The sequence below is a fragment of the Ornithodoros turicata genome, chromosome 1 (assembly GCF_037126465.1).
Source record: "Ornithodoros turicata isolate Travis chromosome 1, ASM3712646v1, whole genome shotgun sequence".
In the NCBI taxonomy this organism is placed as follows: Eukaryota; Metazoa; Arthropoda; class Arachnida; order Ixodida; family Argasidae; genus Ornithodoros; species Ornithodoros turicata.
In genome coordinates this window covers 48,024,430-48,044,769 of record NC_088201.1, presented here as the reverse complement: position 1 = coordinate 48,044,769, position 20,340 = coordinate 48,024,430, and the positions used below count along the sequence as shown (strand labels likewise).

Sequence of the window (20,340 nt, the reverse complement as noted above, 5' to 3'; positions counted from 1 at the left end):
CGACGCACGTGACCGGTTTTCCGCACGTGGGACAGCGCGTCAAGAGTGTCCTGTATTTCACGCAGAGTGTAATAATAGTCGCAGTGTTTCAATGATTACGTTTGGGGTGTTACATCGCTATAGGCAGCGCTCTATGCCTGGAAGTAATTTTGTGGAAATATATTGAAGAGCTTCACAGTGAGGACCAATGTCCTACACTGTCCAGAAAAGTGAGGAATGCACGACGAATGCACTGCTTTTTGGGCAGTGCATTCGTCTGCTGGATTTGACAATGGACCGAGCAATTTCGCCATGCGTCGAGAATCTAGCTGATTTAGAGACACAGAAAGTGTAGTCCTGGATGTATAGTGCGGGCGATGGAGAAAGACATGTTCCAGATTTTCCAAGTAAAGGTAGTTTGGTGCGATCCGCGAGGCCACGGACTCTACGTTGTGTCGAAGAATGAAGAACAATCACCTCTTAGAAGTGCTATAGTCGTCCGTCTTCTGGAGGAGAGAGGTGCTTCTGCGGCGCGGTCAGACTGTTCATCCTCACGAGTTCACAGTAGCCTGGTATCCCGCTGTGGCCTGCTTCATACACCTTGCGGTAAGCCATTGACACACCCGTCACCATGGGGGGCGGCATGTCTGTCTCTCTGTGTATTCAATAGCTTGCAGCGCAGATTTGGAGTCTGAACTCTGTGCACATGTGGGGGCTAACGCTGAGCTACGTATTGTAGAGAGAAGGGAATTACAGTTTGTTCTTCAGCTGCTAATGAGGTTCGGTGCGAAAGGCGTCGTCCTCGCACTATACGGCCTCGGGTGCAATGATAAATGCCGGTGCATGACCTTACCGTTTCTTGAAGAGCCCTCCGTGTATACTGCTACTGAACTAGAGAATTTCCGAGCGGGTAAAAGCATCCGCTCGTTGATGGTAGCCAAGGCAGCTGAGGACTGGGAGGAGGTCGGTTCGAGTCCTACCACCGACTGTGCTGTCTGAGGTTTTCCTTCCGGCAGACTTTCCAGAGGCATGTCGGTTTAGGACGCATACTAACCCCCCTGTGGCTGTGGAAACGAGCCGCCGCGAGCCACATGGGCAGTCACTTGTAGCCGCGGAAATCCCGTGTTTGAAATTGTCTGGCGCGATTGGCCAAAATCCCGAGGAAAAAGAAGTGCTGTACTGAGTGATTTTCCTGGGTTTCCCTCAGAAGCTTTCCCTATGAAGTCGGCCCACGACGCACGGTCCTCTCTGTGATAGTCGTGACGTTGCCCGCCTGAGCGTTGTCGACTACGGCAAGCCGTTCCATCACCACCACCACCAAGAAAGGTATTTATCAATAAGCCCGTCTTCCGGGCCCCGATCTTGAAATCTCACATAGCGATCGTTGTATTTAAAGTTGGCGCGCTCCAAAGCCGCTGTGGTAGGCTCGCACAAGAGCTGGTGGCGAATCACGGACCGAAGTGATGCATTTAACGCGCTTTGTGGGATAACGACATGTTGAAGATCGGGCCCCCGGCACCAGAGAAACAGGATGCAGGTCGTGCTCGCCCCCTGAATATCAAGGGTGCTAGTGCATTGAAAATAGCAGGGTTCTCTGGAAAAACTTTAATTTTCAAAACATTAAACGATATAGCACCAGAGCTTCACAATTTTCTTAAAGTTGCTAAGAAACAGTCATCCTGTAAGTCCTTTAATTCTTGCTTACTTCAACGAGAGACGCGTATGGTTAGACTCAATTTGAAGAGACACAACGACAGAGCACAAACACACGGCAGTATGAATATTCCACGGTCATCCGATTGCAGCCAAAATGCCTGTCCACAGATCTCGCGAGGTGCGGACGATGGAACTTTGGTTCAGCAGGAAGCCAGATTTCTCGCCTGATATCTCCAATGTAAAACTCATTTTTACTCCCTTCTTCACGTACATCCAGTCAATAGCTGTTCCAGGAGCGATATCTGAAATATAAACGTTAGTGTTGAAAACTACAGTCAGTAAAGGTAGATTTTTTTACGTATCCAATCGGGAATTCGGGATTGTCTCTGAACCGTAGTTAAATAAGAAAACACTAAAATAAACGAGACGTTTTGTTTCTTGTTTATATTGTCCGTGTGATGATTGACGGGGAATAAAAATGGAGTTTCACAAGTCGTCTGCTTCACAACGGACGTCAGTCGCCGAAGGAACAAAGAGCGCCGATGAAGATGGATGCAGTCATGAGGGCGGCTTATAGTTTGAAAGTAACTAATATGGCGAGGCTTGCTCGTGATCGTTCATGCTTGATACTTCTGATGACACGGAAGAGAGAAAATGTTGTTTGCTCGTATATTTCCCTTGTGGCAGTTGCGTGGACAAGTCACCCAACTTACAGACACTCATCACCAGCTTGAGTTCCACTGACTAGTTCCTAGGGTGAGGTCACGGGCTGAGATCCCTCCATGACATTCCATCACCGTCGATCAGGACCAGCGATTTATCCAGACCCCCCCCCCCCCCTACGCCTCCCCCCATATGTTTGGCGACACTTCCCTGCCTCTTTTCTGTGGACCCCCTACAAGCTGTTACAACATAGCTAATTATGAACAGCCCCATACCCCGATTTTCTGCAACACAGTTCTCGTGCTTGCGATTCTGGATAAATCACTGATAAGGACTCATGTCGAGGGACACAATTTTCTCTACAGTCTCTTCCGTGTGGTCAGCTCCAGAATTATAAAGCAGGACCGAAGGGAAATAAAGATACCGCGTCTTCGCTCATGTGCTGCTCACTGCTCACTGCTATTCACAAATGATAACAGGCTAAGTTACAAGTAACTTGGTTAGTTTAGAGTTACGCTTCAGAATAGCAAAACCAAGAATTCGATCGCAGTGTTCTGGTTAGAAAAATGTTTACGAAGAATAGGTTATGAGTAAGGTGTAAAGAAGGCATAAAAATTTCGGCAGAGAAGCAATGTTCCCAGGCTTTTTTAATGCCGGCTGTGTATACTATCGCATGTAAATTACAGTGCAGGTCGGCTTCTGAATACGTATAAAATTTAATGAAGTCTCAGCGTTCTCGTATATATTACAGCAGAAACGGGAGAGCACTCACACAGAACGGAGGAAACCGGGCCAATCCTGTACGCTTCTCCACTCAGTTCCCAGATTGCTTGGACTCCTCTCTTGGCTCTTGTCATCTAACGTTTCAAGAAATTACTAATTTATTTTTATTTACTTATAGGAAAAATAATGTTTGTGAGAATATTTGTGTCATCTAGATCTTGCGGACTACACTAAAACGCTCACCGTACTCATCAATATGAAGGGAGAAAGCAGGAAACCGAAACAAGCCTTACTGCTCTTACGCGCAGTATTTTTCAATAAACGTACCATAAAAATATGTTGCAGAGAATACAATTCATTACTGCATCAGTTGTTCCATCCATCAGTATACCTTCGCGCAGAGAGGGGTGCGCGGAAACTTGTGTTGCAGAATTGCGTGCTTGTGGAACTTCGTTTGGCAACCTTGCGTCATTTTTTTAAAATGGTGGGAAAAGATGCGGACGTTTTCAAATTTCAATGATGTTCTCCTGAACGAAACTACTTTCTACGGGCAACTGAATCTAGCTGCAGAGTTCTTGGTCAAACATATGTGGTACATGTACTTCGGTTGCGCACGGAGACGCACTTTGTGACGCCATTCAACACATCAAGAGTGAAGTGAGAAGCATGCGAACGTGGATGAAGCTAAGACCGTGAGTCCTCGTGGTTTTTGCTTCTCACTTCTCCCACGTTTGTCCTATTTTCTTTACCGTGGCAATAATGGTCACTCTACTTAAATCACATAATGACGCGGTGAAATCAAGTCCTCTTCACCTCACTGTCGTCATGTTTTTTTTTTTTTTTTTGGGGGGGGGGGGAGCGGAGCAACACTAAACCTCTGGCGGATCCCTCCCCCCGAGGCACATCGGCATGCCTCCCCGCATTCCCGGCGCACATTCTTCCAACAAAATCACCCGCTCGTTTTTGCAAGAGTTTGCAAAAATTGCGCAGACACCGTTGACAGTGGTTGTGTTCGTTTATTGGACTCGAGAGTCGACTCTTGGTGGGCGAAAATACAACGGCGCGGCTCGCGTGACGTTATCCCAGTCGCAAGTGACTCCAGTTCTAAAATTTGAGGATTCAGCACGAGGTGCTCGAGAGTAGACTCCCGGCGACTGACTCTCGAGTCTCGATGCGGGTCGCTGAAGTCTGTTAGCCTATGATCGGATAGCCAATAGGTTAGCCTATGGTAGATATTTTAGGTTAGTTTAGTGCGGTTTGGCAGTTTGCCTCGCCCCCACAAAACCTATTTCGACAGTGAGGTGAAGCCTACTTGGGAAATGACGACGCAAGCCAAAGGAATGCTGTCCTTTGTAAGGGCGTCGTCTTATGCGTCGTTGGCATCGTGTGCCATTGAGTTAAACTAACCAGGCTATCGTAGTCTGGAGGCTTGTCTACGCGGAATCCATAAGGTATCAACCACAGATCTCCGAAAGAGTGGATGCTGAAGTAGAATACGATGCGGTCCTTGAATGTAGTAACGTAATCACGGAAAGCTGTCGTTTCAGGTTCCGAGAAGGGTGCCCTTCCGCAGAAAGTCTCTTTGCATGGGTCAGGTGTGTCTGGTGCACCTAGCACCAACATGAGAAACATGACATTAACATCGTTCTTTGTGTAACACGAACTTCTTATAGCAATTACAAATAACGGTATTGGGTCAAAATATCGCGTTTCAATTTCAATAGCAACTTTGAAAGGCTCTACAGAAATCCAAGGTAGTTTGATGTAGAACATACTGCAAAAGGACACGTCGAAGTTGCGATTAAGATCCGTGCCGTAGCACTTGGTCCCGTTCGAGGTCCATTGAACGGAGCGATTCTTCCTCCAAAAACGGTTCTGCGAATAAACAAAACCCATCACTTGTCTGCCATATATAGAGCCTTGCGTTGCAGAGTCTCATACTAGGAAAGTGCGAACACTTTCGGGCACGAGCAATGCACCTGTTGTGCCGTGGAAACATTGACAACCATTGGAAACATTGGAATCCAAGACAATTACTCATATACGCTTCTAATTTTTTCAACTTGCTAACCTTGTAACTTATTGGCAAATCACTGAGAGAGCATCGCAATTACTCGAACCAAACTGAAGTTATTCCCGAAATGCTGTTCTGAATACATAACGCCTATGGACAGGTCATAAGCGGGTTTCACCTAACGCCTCAGTGTATCATGTGAAGCTCGCTTTACATTTCGGCGCGGATCCTTGGGAATTCTCTTCAGCGTTTTTCCAGAAGAGTGATGGTCGGCTAAGGATGCCTGTTGAATTTTTAGCTGCCGCTTCGCGGCGAAGTAACTTTTCGCCCATGCTGTAGGATTAAGAGGTGAAAACTGAGAATAAACTGGAAATCTTGATGAGGAAGCCACGATGGCAGTTTATTTTTCAAGAATTGTCAGATGTCCGGTACGTATCTAGATTTTACATGCTTCTCAGATTACTCGAACGATGCAGCGTAAAATAAATTAGCGTGGTTAATTAAGTCGTAAAATAGTACTTACAGTTGTCCTGGAATATTCGTATCCGTCGGGATTCATGCACGGTATAATCCTCCATTCATACATCGCTGACCTCTCATTGACGTATGGATCCTTTATATTATTTAAGAGCTGTGTACGGAGAAATACAGTACTGGAGAAACTGTTCCTCCCGAAAACCTTCTGTTCGAGCTGACACGGGCGAGCACTGTGCCGAGGCAAGAAACAATTTGGAAGGAAAAGCTCTACGTACTTCGTTGATGATGTACATACAGGCTGCGATGGTTACCCATTCTCTGGCGTGGATGCCGCAGTCCATAAGAACAATCGGTTTGTCAGGAGCTCGTGCAATCTGCGGAAGGAAGGCATATGAGAAGTAAATACACGGTGTATCCTCCGCTCGCATGTTGACCCTAATTTACTTGCAAACCGACGTCCAGCATCGTTTGCATTCCAGGTGGGAATCCTAATCCGAATTTACAACTGGTGCTGCTGACGCGGAATTTAGTCCTGAAAGTGTTCATACCGATCGTTGTCTCTTGTCTGTGTCCGTGTCTACTGTTAGCGTTCTCGTAACCAACACACACTCCATCTTCTCGCGCTCATCCAGTCGTTCATTGACGCATCCTTCATCTCATTGTTTCGAGGACTAAATGCTTCAGGTGGCGTCTTTTCCCAGAAATTATCATTCTTAGTTGGAAGTTTCAGCCTATATATTCCATACAATTATTTCCCCCAATAAAAAGAAAAAAAAAAGGACAAAAAGCTAAGCGCAAAACAAATAGGGAAACACTACAAGCGAACGTACATTTGAACCGAACCTTGCTTTTCCTTCCAAAGCGAGCACTAGACAATAAATGCAGTAATAAATTCGCAGTAACTCGTTACTTGCCTGGATCGCCATAATTTCTTCTCCTTCGTGCGTTTGGCCTATGCTGGTCGTTTGGACGAACGAATATTCTCTCGGGTACATCACCAACGCCTCCGATATCTGCAATAAGCACACAAGGGAGGCTCAGAAAACATTATTGCCGAACTATTTCAGTAATGCAATGCTGGCTTGCCATGTTGAGCCCGTTTCTCCCATTGATGTCTATTTGCATAGGACAAGTACGCGGAAGCTGTTTTGCTTTTTTTTTTTTGTCTCGTTGATACGGTTCTGGTACATGAACCTTTACGGTCATATTATGAACGTCCTTACTGCAGGCGTATTCGCTTACCAGTGGCATCAAAGCGGTGTATAGGGTCTAGAGCTTCGCATACGATCACTTCCACTCCTGGAAGTGGTTGGACGCTCTAGAGTCTAGAGCCTAGCGTAAGACCTGAAGGGCCAACATGAAACGCGGAGGGAATCACGCAAGCTGTACTTGGACACGATTTTGCCGAGACAATATTTTGTGTTACCTTTGAAGGACATTGCGTAATCCGGCCAATCAAAGTATTAATTGCAATACGCTCGACAGCACGTCTCTGAGAGAAAGATGGTACGCATGAGAGAAAGAAAAGGTTGGAGAAAGCACCTGACAAAGCGTCTGTCTACTCAGAAAGCAGCAATAGCAGCAATAAGGGGGTATTCGCACACGGGCCGCAACACTATGGTGAAAAGGATTAGGCAACGTGGTCCTCACATGCAGTTGTTGTGGTACCTTATTTGAGAGCGATCCAATGAGACCATTCTATATGCATGAGGGGAAAAGAAAAAGCTGAGGGACAGCGCGAAAGGCTAACCTATACTTTCATAGCGTATACGGACCGACGTGGGCGAGCGCAGATGCAATTATAGTGTCAGAAATACTGGTTCTGGATGAACTAGAGGGGCCCGGAAGGCTGTTATTATCAGTGGGATCCTTGTATTGACGATTGAGTTCAGAAGCACAGTTTTCTGCTTTATGGCGCGTTATTGCTGCGCAATCTGCCCGCACGTGTGGCTGTTTGTACGGAGTAGGAGGGGCATACACTGATTAACCCAATAGCGTGAAAGGTGATCTCTGTATGATCGCATTTATTTCGGTGCAAAGGCTTGGCCTGTTTACATGTGTGAAGAAGAGATTACTGCGTCGACAGGAACGTGAACGCCGCACCACGTTTCTCCTCGTGGTCTGTAGTTGCTTGAGGATGTAGCCGCCGCATCATCAAACAACGCGCCACTTTTGCGGCGCGCGGCTTTAGGGCCAGTTCTCACTTGGTGATGCCCGACGCGGTGTCGTGAGCGGGCGGCGGAAGTAGAGGCGCATTGGCGCCGCCCCGTCAGCGCGCACAATTTTCATGTTCTCACCACACTGGCATTCCGTCGTCCAAGCAGACGAAAAATCAGGAGGCGTGGCCTTTCTGTGTCACCTAATTGGTCGCCAGCTGTCGTTCTCGGCAGCTCTCGCCGACGTCGTGAAAGAAGTTCGGCATGGCAGTTTTTTTGGCTCGACGTCTCCCCTCTCATGACTCCGGAAATGCGCGTCTATTTCCGCCGCCCGCTCACGACGCCGCGTCGGGCGTCGCCACAGGGGTGACACAAACCCGCCATTGTTGTAACTACCCTCAAGCGGGTGCTTTTGGCAAAACTGCCATCTTGTCCTGGTCGCACGTCATAGAAAACGTCATTTTGAGGTCATGTGACTTTGTTTACCTGTCGTTTTGCCGCTTACCGACATATTTTCGCCGTCATAACACCAAGAGATGACCGTATTTTGCCAGCGTAAACTATGCGGTGCTTCTTCCGCAACATGGTAGCCCATTTCACCTTAGTTTAAGTACATTGCATCGGCTCGGTAAGTCTTAACGCGCGGTCGTCATCACATCTTTGGAAGTTGGCAACAATACGAGGCTTTATGTGTAAAACTGCGCGTTTTATTGCGAGATTATCGGATAAAAATAATTACCGTGATCGAAAAACATCCAAAACGTCGTCCAGAAACAACAACCGCATTGTTTACAAACGGTTTGGCCGCCGATCACGGGCGCCCCCATCTTTAAGGTCACGTGTGCCTTGACGTTTGCTGTGACGTGCGACCAGGACCTGTCCAGGATGCATTGCGTTCGCCCAGCACGCTTTCGGCCTGTGTGCGTCGCCAAGTGAGAACTGGCCCTTACGCAGCACAGCTCGAGAACTAGTCAGTTCGGTTTTACAGGCCGCCATTTTGTTCGCTGACGCTGTTCGCTCGGTCTCAACAACTTTAACGAATGTTTTAGAGAAATGCAGTTGTCCAGGCACCTCTGCAGTTTTTTGGGGGCTATAATTTCGAGAATGTTTGTCGTCGTCATCGTCTTCTGTTCCATTTTTAAACCATTGCAGGGTGTCATGGTTGAATACAGGCATGTCTCCCAAGGGTACTGCTGCCGTTAGGGTTTACTGAAAGCCTACGACTATGTGCTTGTTTCAAAGCCACAGGAGGGGTGTGCACGGTGTAACTCCGTCACTCCAGTATGGAAATCGCATGCAATACCTTCTCCTCGTACATGGGAGCCGAGTACCATCTCATTTTGTAAGGTACTGTGCGTGAGTTCCTGATCATTGGAAGATTTTGTATGCCGGTCTGAAAGAGACCATAATCTCCGTGGTGTAGTTTCGCTGTTCAGTTTTCTTGAATGAGTGGGACGAGTGTTCATCCAGCCTTGAGTCGTTCTATCGTGATGTTCTTGATGCCGGTTAGTAGCTTTTTTGCTCGAGAGTTGAAGTCCCAGCCGCTTTCCTCCAGGGTGTGGATTGCGTTTCAAGTAGAAGACCGTGCTCGCCTCAGGAGGATTTTAATGGAACGTTATACTATTTGGCAAAAAGTTCGTTGACTTCCAACAAGGGCAACTCGAGCTGACTCCAGCCTCTATGGAAGTCTACTTCGTCGTATGATTTGGTATGGTGGTGGGATATAATTAGGATTTCGGGTTTCCCGAAGAAGTCCGTGAAACATACGTGGGTAATATTTACACAATTCGGATTGCTCCGCCTTTCCACTCCGCCCAGATCCACAGCAGCATCCGTGTAACGCGAATGAACTACATCCTTGCCCAGAGGCACCCCGACATTGGTACCACTGAACACTGTACCCTATTTACCGACTCTAATCGACACGAGGGCACTTTAAGTCCATTTTGGCCATTTCCCACGTGGATTTGAGAAAGGTCCAGCGCCTAGCTTTTTCCTTTTCTTTGAATCATGATTGCCCTATTCCTCGAAGTGGACAAGGAACAACAGATGACGTTCAAATTGTCATCTTGAAGGAGCAGCTATAGTTATTGCAACGTAGACAGTAAGATGGGACGGAAACAAAAACTGCCTTGCCACATGTCATTTAGAGATGTTCACGTCGCCAAAGGATCGTGATACAGGCGTCGTTGTCTGCAAGTTCTGCCGCATAACAGTAAGTGTTTTTACAAGGCAGCTTCTCATTCTTTTTGTGTGTATATCGTTTCACAACCGTCGCATTTTTTCTTGGCATTTCATATATTGTCTCAGTTGTAAAAAATAAAGGACGACAAACTCAGAATTCTTAGAAAATAATGAATTCCGAAAAACACTCTCCCAAATATGCGACAATCAACTCCGAAAACCCGGAACTCTATACATGTAATGCAGTGAGCGCGCTATTTTCGACACACACATACATGTATACATTAGATGGTGATGAGGTGGGTGATTCACCGCCGCTGTGGCGGTACACCTCCCCGTTGCTCTTTGGGAAGAGATGAGGGGATGATGATGGGAAGAGTACTTTTAAATATCCGTCGTCAGACCGGTGGAGCGCAAGAACTCCGCAAGAACACGAACACCCTGTATCCGGTGAGCAGCGTTCGACCACGGTCCGAGAATTTTGACGAGGTTGAACGGCCGTTTGTCAATGCGTTGCACACCAATTTTCATGAGTGCACGCTCTTGGTGATGTTGCCCACAAGCCAATATGATGTGGCAGAGGTCACCGTGCACTCCACAGGTGGGGCAGAAGGAAGACGAGGTGGAGCCGAGACGGTGTTTAAAGGCAGGTGTAAAGGCATTGTTCGGCGCAGTGGACGAGTGCAGTAAAAGTGCACGGAGGGAGTTCAAGAGAAAGCGTGGAGTGTACAACAGAGAGAAGGGAGTGAGCTACGTCGTGTTGCCATTGGGCCTGCATCTTGGGCCGCTGAAGGTCGAGGAGGTATCTACGGGCACCCGGAGGCGGCATCGCGATGGGTGCTCAAAGCGGCTTTGTCTGTTGCCTCATTACCGCTGATGCCGACATGTCCGGGGATCCAATGCAATACGATAGTGTGCCCTTAAAGACGACAGGACTGAGGGAGCCGCGTATCCCTAAGTTCGCCATACACTGGAGCGCGGGTCTTGAGGCTGTAAAGACGATTCAGGGCTGAGCAGGGATGGCTGATATTTTTTGCATAGCAAAGAGGGTGCTGTAGAGCTAGGCACACGTAAATGATGTTCTGTGCGAAAGATGGTAACCACAGGAGACTGACTGAGAGAGAATGACAAAGACTGATGATGAACCATCCCGAGTAGATGACCCGTAGTGAAAACCGACGTTGACGTCGTGTACCTATCGTTCGCCATGCCCAGGGTAAGCTGCTTGGCGACACACGGGACTACACCCCTTTTTCTTCCATGCAGACCAGGAGTGGATAGGCAGATGACCGGGCTTGGGATAGAGCTACTGTCCTCACCACAAAACGCGGAATTCTAGGCTTCAACTGAGCGATCAGCGGGCGGACCTTGCGGTGCTTGCGTCTCAAAATCTTCGAGACGAGCGGGTGTCGCCGATGGTAGGATAAAAGGCAGAGGAAAAGTCGGCAGGTCGCTCCGTAGCGAAGAAAGTACAGTGGGGTCTCCTTCGCTTCAACAATAACTACTCTGGTCTCTGCTGCTCGCGGGACTCCGAGACACACACGGAGGCTTCGTGCCAGAAGGCATTGCAACTTATGTATGATCTGAATATGGTGGGAGGCCATTCAGCACCGGCAAACTATACGCAAGCGATCCTCCCACCAAAGGCCTGTGGACGGTCAAGAGAGAATTCGTATCGCTGCCCTACCTCATGCCTGCCAACCGACGGATCACCGCAATCCAACGGTGGATCCCGACCTCCTCCATGCTTGCAATATGCCTCCGCCAAAAAAGCTTTGCATCCACAGTAAAACCGAGTAACCTAGCGTGAGACATGTACTTCAGTTGTATACCAGCAACCAAAAGCTGAAAGGGCCGCATGTTCCGTCTTGTAAATGGGAGTAGCACTGTCTTTTGCGTCGAGATGTTCAAGCCTGCCAGTGACAGGTACCGCTGAATGGCGTCGAAGACGAGTTGCAGGCGTCGCTGGATGGTAGGACGGGATTTACCGCTGGTCCACAGACACACGTCATCAGCATAGATCGAAATAACCACTTTCCTGCCGACGCAACCCCGAAGACCAGCCATAACTACGTTGAACAAGATAGGGCTTAGAACGCTCCCCTGGAGAACACCATGGGTCAACGTGACAGGATCCGTTCCACCCTGGCCTGTGCGGACGAACAGTTTACGCCCATGAAGGAAATCAGTCAGCCATAAGAGTACTCTGGAGGGCAGGGCGGCTTCAACAAGACCATGGAGGACAGAAGCATGGCTTACAGTGTCGTACGCCAGCTTAATATCGAGGAAGGTTGCCAGCACTGTCTTCTTGTGCACCTTTGCTTCTTCCACGGACGTGATTAGATCCAGAACCAAATCTACTGCTGCTCTGTGTGGACGAAAACCTGACATTTCTTGCGAGTAAAAGCAGTGATGTTCGAGCCACCACTTAAGTCTGGAAAGTACCATGCGCTCCATTAACTTGCCAATGCAGCTAGTCAGGCTCACTGGTCTAAAGGGTTACCTGGTTTTACCCGGTTTCAGCAGCGGAATAACACGTGCGCGCTCCCAACTCTCAGATACTTTCCCCGACCTCTATGACTTATATTAAATACCTTCAGCATATACTTGAGGCAATTCTGGTCGAAACTGCGGAGAGCTCTACAGGTGATGTTATCCGGATCTGGAGAGGACTGAACCCGAGACAACAGTAGTGCATTTCTGAGCTCGGTTAGCGAGAAGTCCGTATCCAGGTCCGGGTCACTGATTGGGGGCGCAGCGACAATGAAGGAGCGGCAGTGGTATTGCAAAAAGCCTGAGCCACCTCGACTTCGGACTTGGAGGAGCCTAGCGCAAGCGCACCATGAGAATGTTGGTTCGTGGGGGGCTCGCTTAAACTTCTTGCTACACGCCATATCTTTGCAGGATTGTCAAAATGCGACACAGTTCCGAAGAACTGCCTCCAGCTCTTACGGTCAACCGCAGCCAGCTCTTTAGTGACTGCGTTGCTCGCATGGCGGGCTTCTCGAATGTCTTTGAGCACCAAGTCTGACGGGCTGTGCGCTCCGTACGTCGACGGTATCCACGCATCTGCTCAACCCCAGGGTTTGCGCCGAGATGACCAGGGACGACTTTAACACCCCTTCTTGATGAACGAAGGGCCTCCTCGATGCCTGCTGCCATCTCATCTGCCGAGACGCCGTCTGAACACACAAGGCGCGAAAGGCTGACCAATCCGTAATCGTCACAACTTTATGCCTTTGTTTTTGAGTGAATTTGGGAAAATCAATAAAGGTGGGAAGGTGATCACTTCCCCGACCGTCCAGCCCAACCGCCTACGACAGGTACCTGGGTACATCCTTCGAGCAAAGAGAAAGGTCCAGGCAGACTGCTCGAAAACACCGGCCGAGGAACGTAGAAGACCCGCCATTTAGAAAATAATGTCGCATAGCCTCTATAATGTCCGCCCAGATCTTGCCGCGAGAGTCCACCTTTCTGCTACCCCACAATGGATGGTGCGCATTGACATCACCAACTACAGCGAATGGACTAGGGAGACCGGCAGATATATCCCTAATACTGCAATTTTCGAATTGCGGCTGCAGGGGACCTTTTTTTAGTAACCTCCCAAAAATTAATTTCTTCGCACATACGCACCTCTTTTGCAATGTTCGCTTATCATGACAATATGTTCCGCATGAGTCACTTACTGTCTTGTAACTGTGGTACCTGCTAACATCGAGCTGCTGAAGAGACAGCTTTGCAGTTCCATAACGTTCTTCAGAAGCCAACAGATGCTTCTCTTCGTTGATCATCCTGAATTCATAGCAGGGCGTTAGTAACACGAATATCATAAAATAGCGAATCATTTCCTGGAACCCACCTCTGCAAGTCGTCTGACCGTATGTTATACTGCATTCCAGAGGAGTGCATCGCTTCCATCAACCCATCCACGCTTTCCGGTGGAACTCGAATGAGCCCAGTACGTCCTTCTTTGATGGCGTCGTTCCATACATCGAGCTATAATTAGGTAATGCAGTTCATGCATCAGTCATTGCTAGTTGATTTCACAGTTTGCCACGAGAAGCTTAAACTAGTGCTGTCTTGCTTCTGTCTGTCATTTGCACCACAAGTAAGGGTCTCAAATCAAGGATTGGTGTTACATGCGTGACATAAGAACACGGAACCGCAGGACCGTATGATTGTTCCTAGACGATGAACCTGAGCAATTTGTACCAGGCTACCGGTGTCCTCGGCTGGGTTCGAATCCACAGACTGAAGGAAAAAGTTTTATTGTGCAGCGGGAGACTTGAATCCCTCTGTCGAGAGGCACGATCTCAGCGCGACAAAGAAATCATAGGGAAGGTCAGAAGAAAGGGGAGGGGATATGTTTATTAAAAATAAAGAAGAATGGATGGGAGAGAGAGCAGTGGAGGAAAGCAGGGGATTTATAAGGAAGGGATGCTGTTTCTCAGCGTCCGGGTCTGGGAGCCGCCGTGACATACGATGGGAGCAGCCAGACAAAGCAGATTTTCCAAGAGGGTTGGGATGTCCTGACCCCTCTCTCAATTTCTCTCGTCACCGAGTGTTTATCAGTTGAGCTTATGCAGTGTGTGTAGCATGCAGTCCTAAACCGGACCTCTCCCCCAATCCCCCTGGACAAACATGTGCTGGTTCTGCCCCTGGATGCAACACTCTTCGCCGCTAAAGTTAGCGGAGTTCGAAATAAATAAATAAATAAAATAAAAATATACGACAACGTTTGGCATACCTTGTGTCTGACCCAATCCAATTCGTATTCGAGCTCTCTGGTTGGATTTCATAAACGTTCAGTAAGATTCTCATATTCATTCTCAATAGTCTTGGCATTGAGCATGCGCTGGCTGCCTCTGCTGGGAGCACTGCCAAGGCTATTGAAAATGTGTCTAAGACATGTGCTTAACATGGATGCAAACCGGCCTTGTTTGTCTCGTCTGCTGTCATCAGGTGTACTTCTATAACCTCCTGTACCGCAAGGGAGGCGTTTTAGTGCTACGGGTCCGAACGGCGTACAGAACTTCTAGCGGCAAGTGGGATAGCTCTCATGGGACATCAGAGCTACCATATCTATCATTACGAAGGGAGTTACCTCAGGACAGGAGCCGCCGATATTTATCGAACAGAGACAGTAAAATATCGGCGGCTCCTGTCCTGAGGCAACTCCCTTCGTACTTCTCTACTGGTTCGCTGGATTTTTACCCGTCTACATATTTATCATTGACGGCTCAGTTGATGAGATGTCCTTTCTTTTTCTTCTTTTTTTGCTCTCTCGGTTTCTAGATGTTCTGCGCCACGGCAAACTACCATTTCCAGCAGAAATGGCGCTCTGTCGTACAGTGCGTCCAAAAATTCGTCCGCTATAAAGGACCGGCACGGCAAGAATCGGTCACGTCCCCAAGAACACTCGCGATCCTCAGGACGTCCTCAAAGTGTCATCGCGTCCTCGTCCGTGATGAGATGTCCGGAGGAGATCCGGAGAGTGTCATCATGGGATCTTCCAGTGATAGTCATTTGCGTACATCCTGCGGCCGCCAGCCGGAGGACATATATAGGAGTAGTAAATTAGTTTAATAATGTTAATAAAGTAAATTAGTTTAATAATGCGATGTGCATTTCTATGCCTGCGCCCATTAATTAGCGTTTCGGTTTCTTTGTCATAACCAAATTGAACCAAATCAGCAGCGATCATGTATAAACTACAAAATATTACAAAGAGAGAATAGTAGAATAGAAAGAGAAAATACAAAAATACACGGATACAAATACAAGTTGAATGATTTCAAGGGATACTCCATGCACTGGGTTCAATGTGCGATAAAATATAGCTTGCTAGACCTTTCATTGTGACCTCGTTGCCATGAACATCCGTGCAAGGTCCCTGACGGGATGCTGCACGGAGCATTTCCGTGGAAGATACAGAAAAGTGATGGCGTATTACAGCGCGTGCTTGACTTTCGGTGGATGTTTTAAATCAACTATGTAGGAAACACAGACGCTACCTTGGTTGTATCCTTATACTCCAAGGAATTCGTAACTGGTCTGTTACTTATACATGAAATTGAATTAAACTTAGGTTCCTCACCCTTGGTTTTTACTGCGATGCTAGGAGGAATCTCGCAAGATAAGCAATATGTAGTATATGATTTATCTGCGAAAGGAAATGCCACTGTTGGATATTTCTTTCAAAGTCGGCTGTCTTAGTCTTACACTTAGTGGCACATGACGTTTTATATGTTTTTGCTTTTTATACCACGGCACCCATTGTTCGTCATCAAAAAACAATCAAAAATGAGAGACGGAAAATGACAAGCTGGTGGCCGAGGTTGAAAACTGCAAGAGAGAGTCCGTTTCCACTGTAAACGTCTGCACACTTCTAAAAGCGAGAAATGAAAGCAGATTTACTGGAGAATTTTACATGAATCCTATAGTGCTCCTGAGAGTATCCCAGTCTTGTCCCCAGATGTAGGTCCCTAGGACCATCTCTGGAGTCTCATTCTAACACTTTTCTAACAAATTGAGGATCATGTGGGGATATTCTCAGGATATCACTGCTGTCCCGCAATGACATCCTCAGGATAAGTGAGGGATGTCAGCGTGTTCTTGGGGGTCTGGCCGTCAACCTTGGGGGTCCTCGAGGGCGACAATAAGAACTCCCGCCATTTCCAGAGGCAGTCCTAGGGCATCTTACGTCGAGCTTCTCGCGTGCCGGCGTTTCGGTGCGCGGAAGAAAGCACGCTTTGAATAGGCGTGCATGTGCCGTGTGCTTCTGCGAAAGCTCTGCATTCCAGGATGCGATAGTCCCTTTAACTTGAGAGAACATAGCCGATGGAAATATCTGACGGCATTTCCTGTAATTGAATTATTCCTATTTTTTGAATAGGATCGTTCGCTGCACCTTTGACATGGGTTGTTACTCCGAGCGATTAAAGTGTGACACGATCTTGACATCGCTATGCTGTGGCGTGCGTTGTAGCTGTAAATGTAAATACTCCACGTACGTCTCTGGGGTCGGATTCACAAAGAGCTCGTGCGACGGAATCTGTCGTAACTCCATCGTACGGGAAAGTTACGACGAAGTGTAGATTCACGAAAGGCGCGCGTCGCAAAATCTTCGCAGCTTACGGCGGAATCCTGCGAGAGCTCCCGAGCAGTCTTACGAAGAAAGATGGCGGCGTTATTTGGCAGTGGTGGATTTGGTGACGGGAAACAAAGACTCCGTAATACGCATTGCACTTTGCCACAGAACCTTCGAGACTATCCCCGAAGTGACATTGAGGCACTTTTTTGCTTGGTAACCTTCAACAAATGCTTCAACTTTGTGCTCCGTAAAATCGGGTCGCAGGATTTTTCAAGCATCCCCTACACCCCGCTAAGACACCCCCAACGCCCCTCCAAATTGTCTGTAAGAAAGACAAAAGAAGCCATAAAAGCTGCAAAACTGAGTGCCACACACCGCTTACAAAACACCCTCACCCACCCGCTCCCAGAGACGAACATATACTGGGAATATATTTGCTGTGTCATCGAACGCGTTTCGCCTGTGATTGCATGGCATCCATTACGGCTACCGAAAGACCGAGAGCACGTACGCGCATCGCAGGCTACGACGTCTTAGCGCATCTTAGCGTAACTTACGATCGCGTTTGTGAATCCGACCCCTGACGTTTTAAAAGAAACTAAACGTGCACAATCAAAGATTTACGTAAAACGATTGGTGTTGGTTCATCTACAGGCCCTCAGCGTTCTCTAGACGTATACTGCATAAAACGGCATTCTTACCTCCAAAACATCCCTGAGTTCCAGCAACGTCTTCAGATGTTGCTTGGTGTCGATTTTGACAGAAAAGAGATGATGGCTGCGGTACATGGAGAACATACTAGAAGTTACAATATAAAATAAACGGTTCCAAAATTGCTGGCTATTGATGGGAACGCCGCTAAAGTAAGAGAACCACTCCTCCTCTCTCCCCAACCCCGAAAGATGTCCTTGGACAGCTCATACTGCAGAACAAAGCAGCGAGTGAAAAACACGAGGACAGCTATGCCACTGGCTGCGTGTCAGCATTTACGGCTGAAACGCGAAGAAAGCGTATAGTGATATCGGTTATACCAGACATCCTGTGTCACAATGGCTGCAAAACACTGCAGAGGAAGCGACTGGTGAGTGACAGCATTCACGGCTAAAATGGGATGTTAGTATATGAGATCATTTATACCCCACTTCCTCTGTCCCTTTGTCCTGGATTCACTTGCAGACATCATGAACTGCTTGCCGTAGAAGAATCAACTAATGGAAGATCTAAGGTTGGCTATGCGACTCTCACGTGACGACATTTAAGGCTTCAACTGGGCGAATGAGATGAAAATACCTCAGCGGGGGGTTCTCTTCAGGTGCATTCAACCCACAGAGAGCAAATAAAGGTTATGCATTGGATAATACCTTTTTTTTGGTCACAATTCTTGATCAGGCTATTGTGGGCTCATTTTTCGACAACAATTAAACAGTCTAAATGGGCATACCAGCCCTTAGAACAAGAAAGGAAAAAAGAAATCCAGGATAATAACCGGAAGATCTTAAATTGTGACTCGAAGCTTACCCGGCGAAGCTCTCTGGGCCTTCGTCTTCTTGTGCATGTACATAGGAGATGAGTAAGAGGAATACGTGGACCGTAGTTGTCGTTGCCATTGTGCGATGTAACCAAGTTACGAGACAAGGTACGTGACTGCTGCTTCGCGTTACACTGGACGCCGGGATACCAGGCATTGTGGGACCGTCTTCTGAAAGACGATCTATGGCATCGCTATACTACATTTCCTTTGGCATTGCATAGTGACAACCGGTTTTCCGTTTCCTGCGTACTTATTGTGACATTTGTGTTACTCGCATATTTAGAAAAATTTCCGTGGAATGAATGCGAATATTAGCGAGTTTTAGCGCATCGTACGCAAAGGCGATAGCGTACGTAAGGGATAGCGTGGTGTTTCTGCGCTCTGCACGAAGCTTGCGCGAAGCTGCGTTTTGCGCGTGCGCAGAACCACTAACGCTATTCCTTACGTACGCAAAGGCGATAGCGTACGATGCACTAAAACTCACTATTATTGAGGCGCCCGTGTAAAGGAATACACTAGATCCGCTACTGCACTCAAAAGTAGCTCAGCGCTAGCCTCCTTGCAAATTTGGTGAAGTAGCACGATATCGCTATTAAATTAATGCAACGCGATACTTTTGCGCTATTTTTTCCACTACTGAACCCTGGTTGCTCAGGGCATCCGTTTCCTAATGCGTCTAAAAACGCTGTATTACAGTATTGAGTGACAAATGTCGTCACTAATCTTCACTATACATGTACTATTTGTTGTTGTTGTTGTACTATATTTGAACGATACATATAATTTGATGGTCTCTTTGACCTTCATATTATGCGCATTGAGCGCATAATTTAATATTATGCGTTCAATATATAGTATGTAACATAATGATATTTGATATTATGCACATTTAATGCGTGCTTTTAATTTATCGTACATGTGCTTTTTTTGTACTTCTCATTGAATTCCGAACGTTGTACTTATTCTGTAACGCTTAACAGTCCTGAGGGTAAATAATAAAATAACAAATAAATAAATGCGGATACGTGGCTAGAGAACGTGGCAATTAACACGGACGGACGACACAGCGTTCAGCTTCAATGCTGTGTCTTTGACGTCCCTCCGTGTTAACTGTTGTATTCCCTAGTCATGCATCTGTGTAACCAACACTCTCCTTGTTCTGTCGTTACTAGGAATAAATGCAGTAATTTTTGAAACAGGACATTTTGAACAGAAGTCCGCAGTTATATTAATCATAGTTTAGGCTGCGTCACCCGACAACGGTCCGCAGGTGCCATAGAACTCTCAGAATAACTAGGAGCCAAGCCAGCGAAGAGGGGCATCTCAACATGTGAGCCTCCATGATCGATACGGTAGGCCTAACGTGTTACGAACGGTGTCTCCTACGAGTTCCGTGTGCCGTTTTTTTTTCATGTTGCAGCACAAGGTTTAAACCGTACGATACTCGGTCCCTACGGAATCCAAGCGCACAGATGATGGCAGACAAAACAAACACACTTCGCACACGGCATGGCACACGGAGCCCAGCGGAAGCGGAAGCGACTTGCATTGGATTGGATACCATTGCGCCGAACGTGCCTGGTCTTCACACGTGGAAAGGCTGTGGCCGAATCCGGCCGAATCCACAATATCGATCATGGCGCCTCCCAGACTTGGACATTGGGAGAGGGTCTTGCCTCCGTACAACTCCTTTGCTCTCCCCCATCACTCTCTCTCCCAGCTTTTCTTCTAGCCTGTCTACTTATGATTTCTATGGCAGGTACCAAACTAGGCAGAACACCATACTACGCTTCTACCCTACTGGGGAAAATAAGGGGCCCCAGAAATGGGTCACATCATACCCTGCCTGATCCACCATGCC

The 20,340-nt window shown here is 47.5% G+C and overlaps 1 protein-coding gene across 1 annotated transcript; it reads right to left on the bottom strand.

Moving 5' to 3' along the window:
• Positions 1-1,653: 1,653 nt before the first annotated feature.
• Positions 1,654-18,625, bottom strand: LOC135398701 (carboxypeptidase B-like). The gene is made up of 11 exons (XM_064630089.1): positions 18,467-18,625; positions 17,650-17,725; positions 13,715-13,851; positions 13,542-13,647; positions 6,427-6,525; positions 5,788-5,886; positions 5,559-5,666; positions 4,797-4,896; positions 4,429-4,631; positions 3,071-3,155; positions 1,654-1,937 (listed from the first exon to the last, which is right to left on the bottom strand). The coding sequence occupies exons 1-11, from the start codon at positions 18,553-18,555 to the stop codon at positions 1,771-1,773; spliced, it is 1,269 nt and encodes a 422-aa protein (XP_064486159.1). The 5' UTR covers positions 18,556-18,625; the 3' UTR covers positions 1,654-1,770.
• Between the last annotated feature and the right edge of the window lie 1,715 nt (positions 18,626-20,340).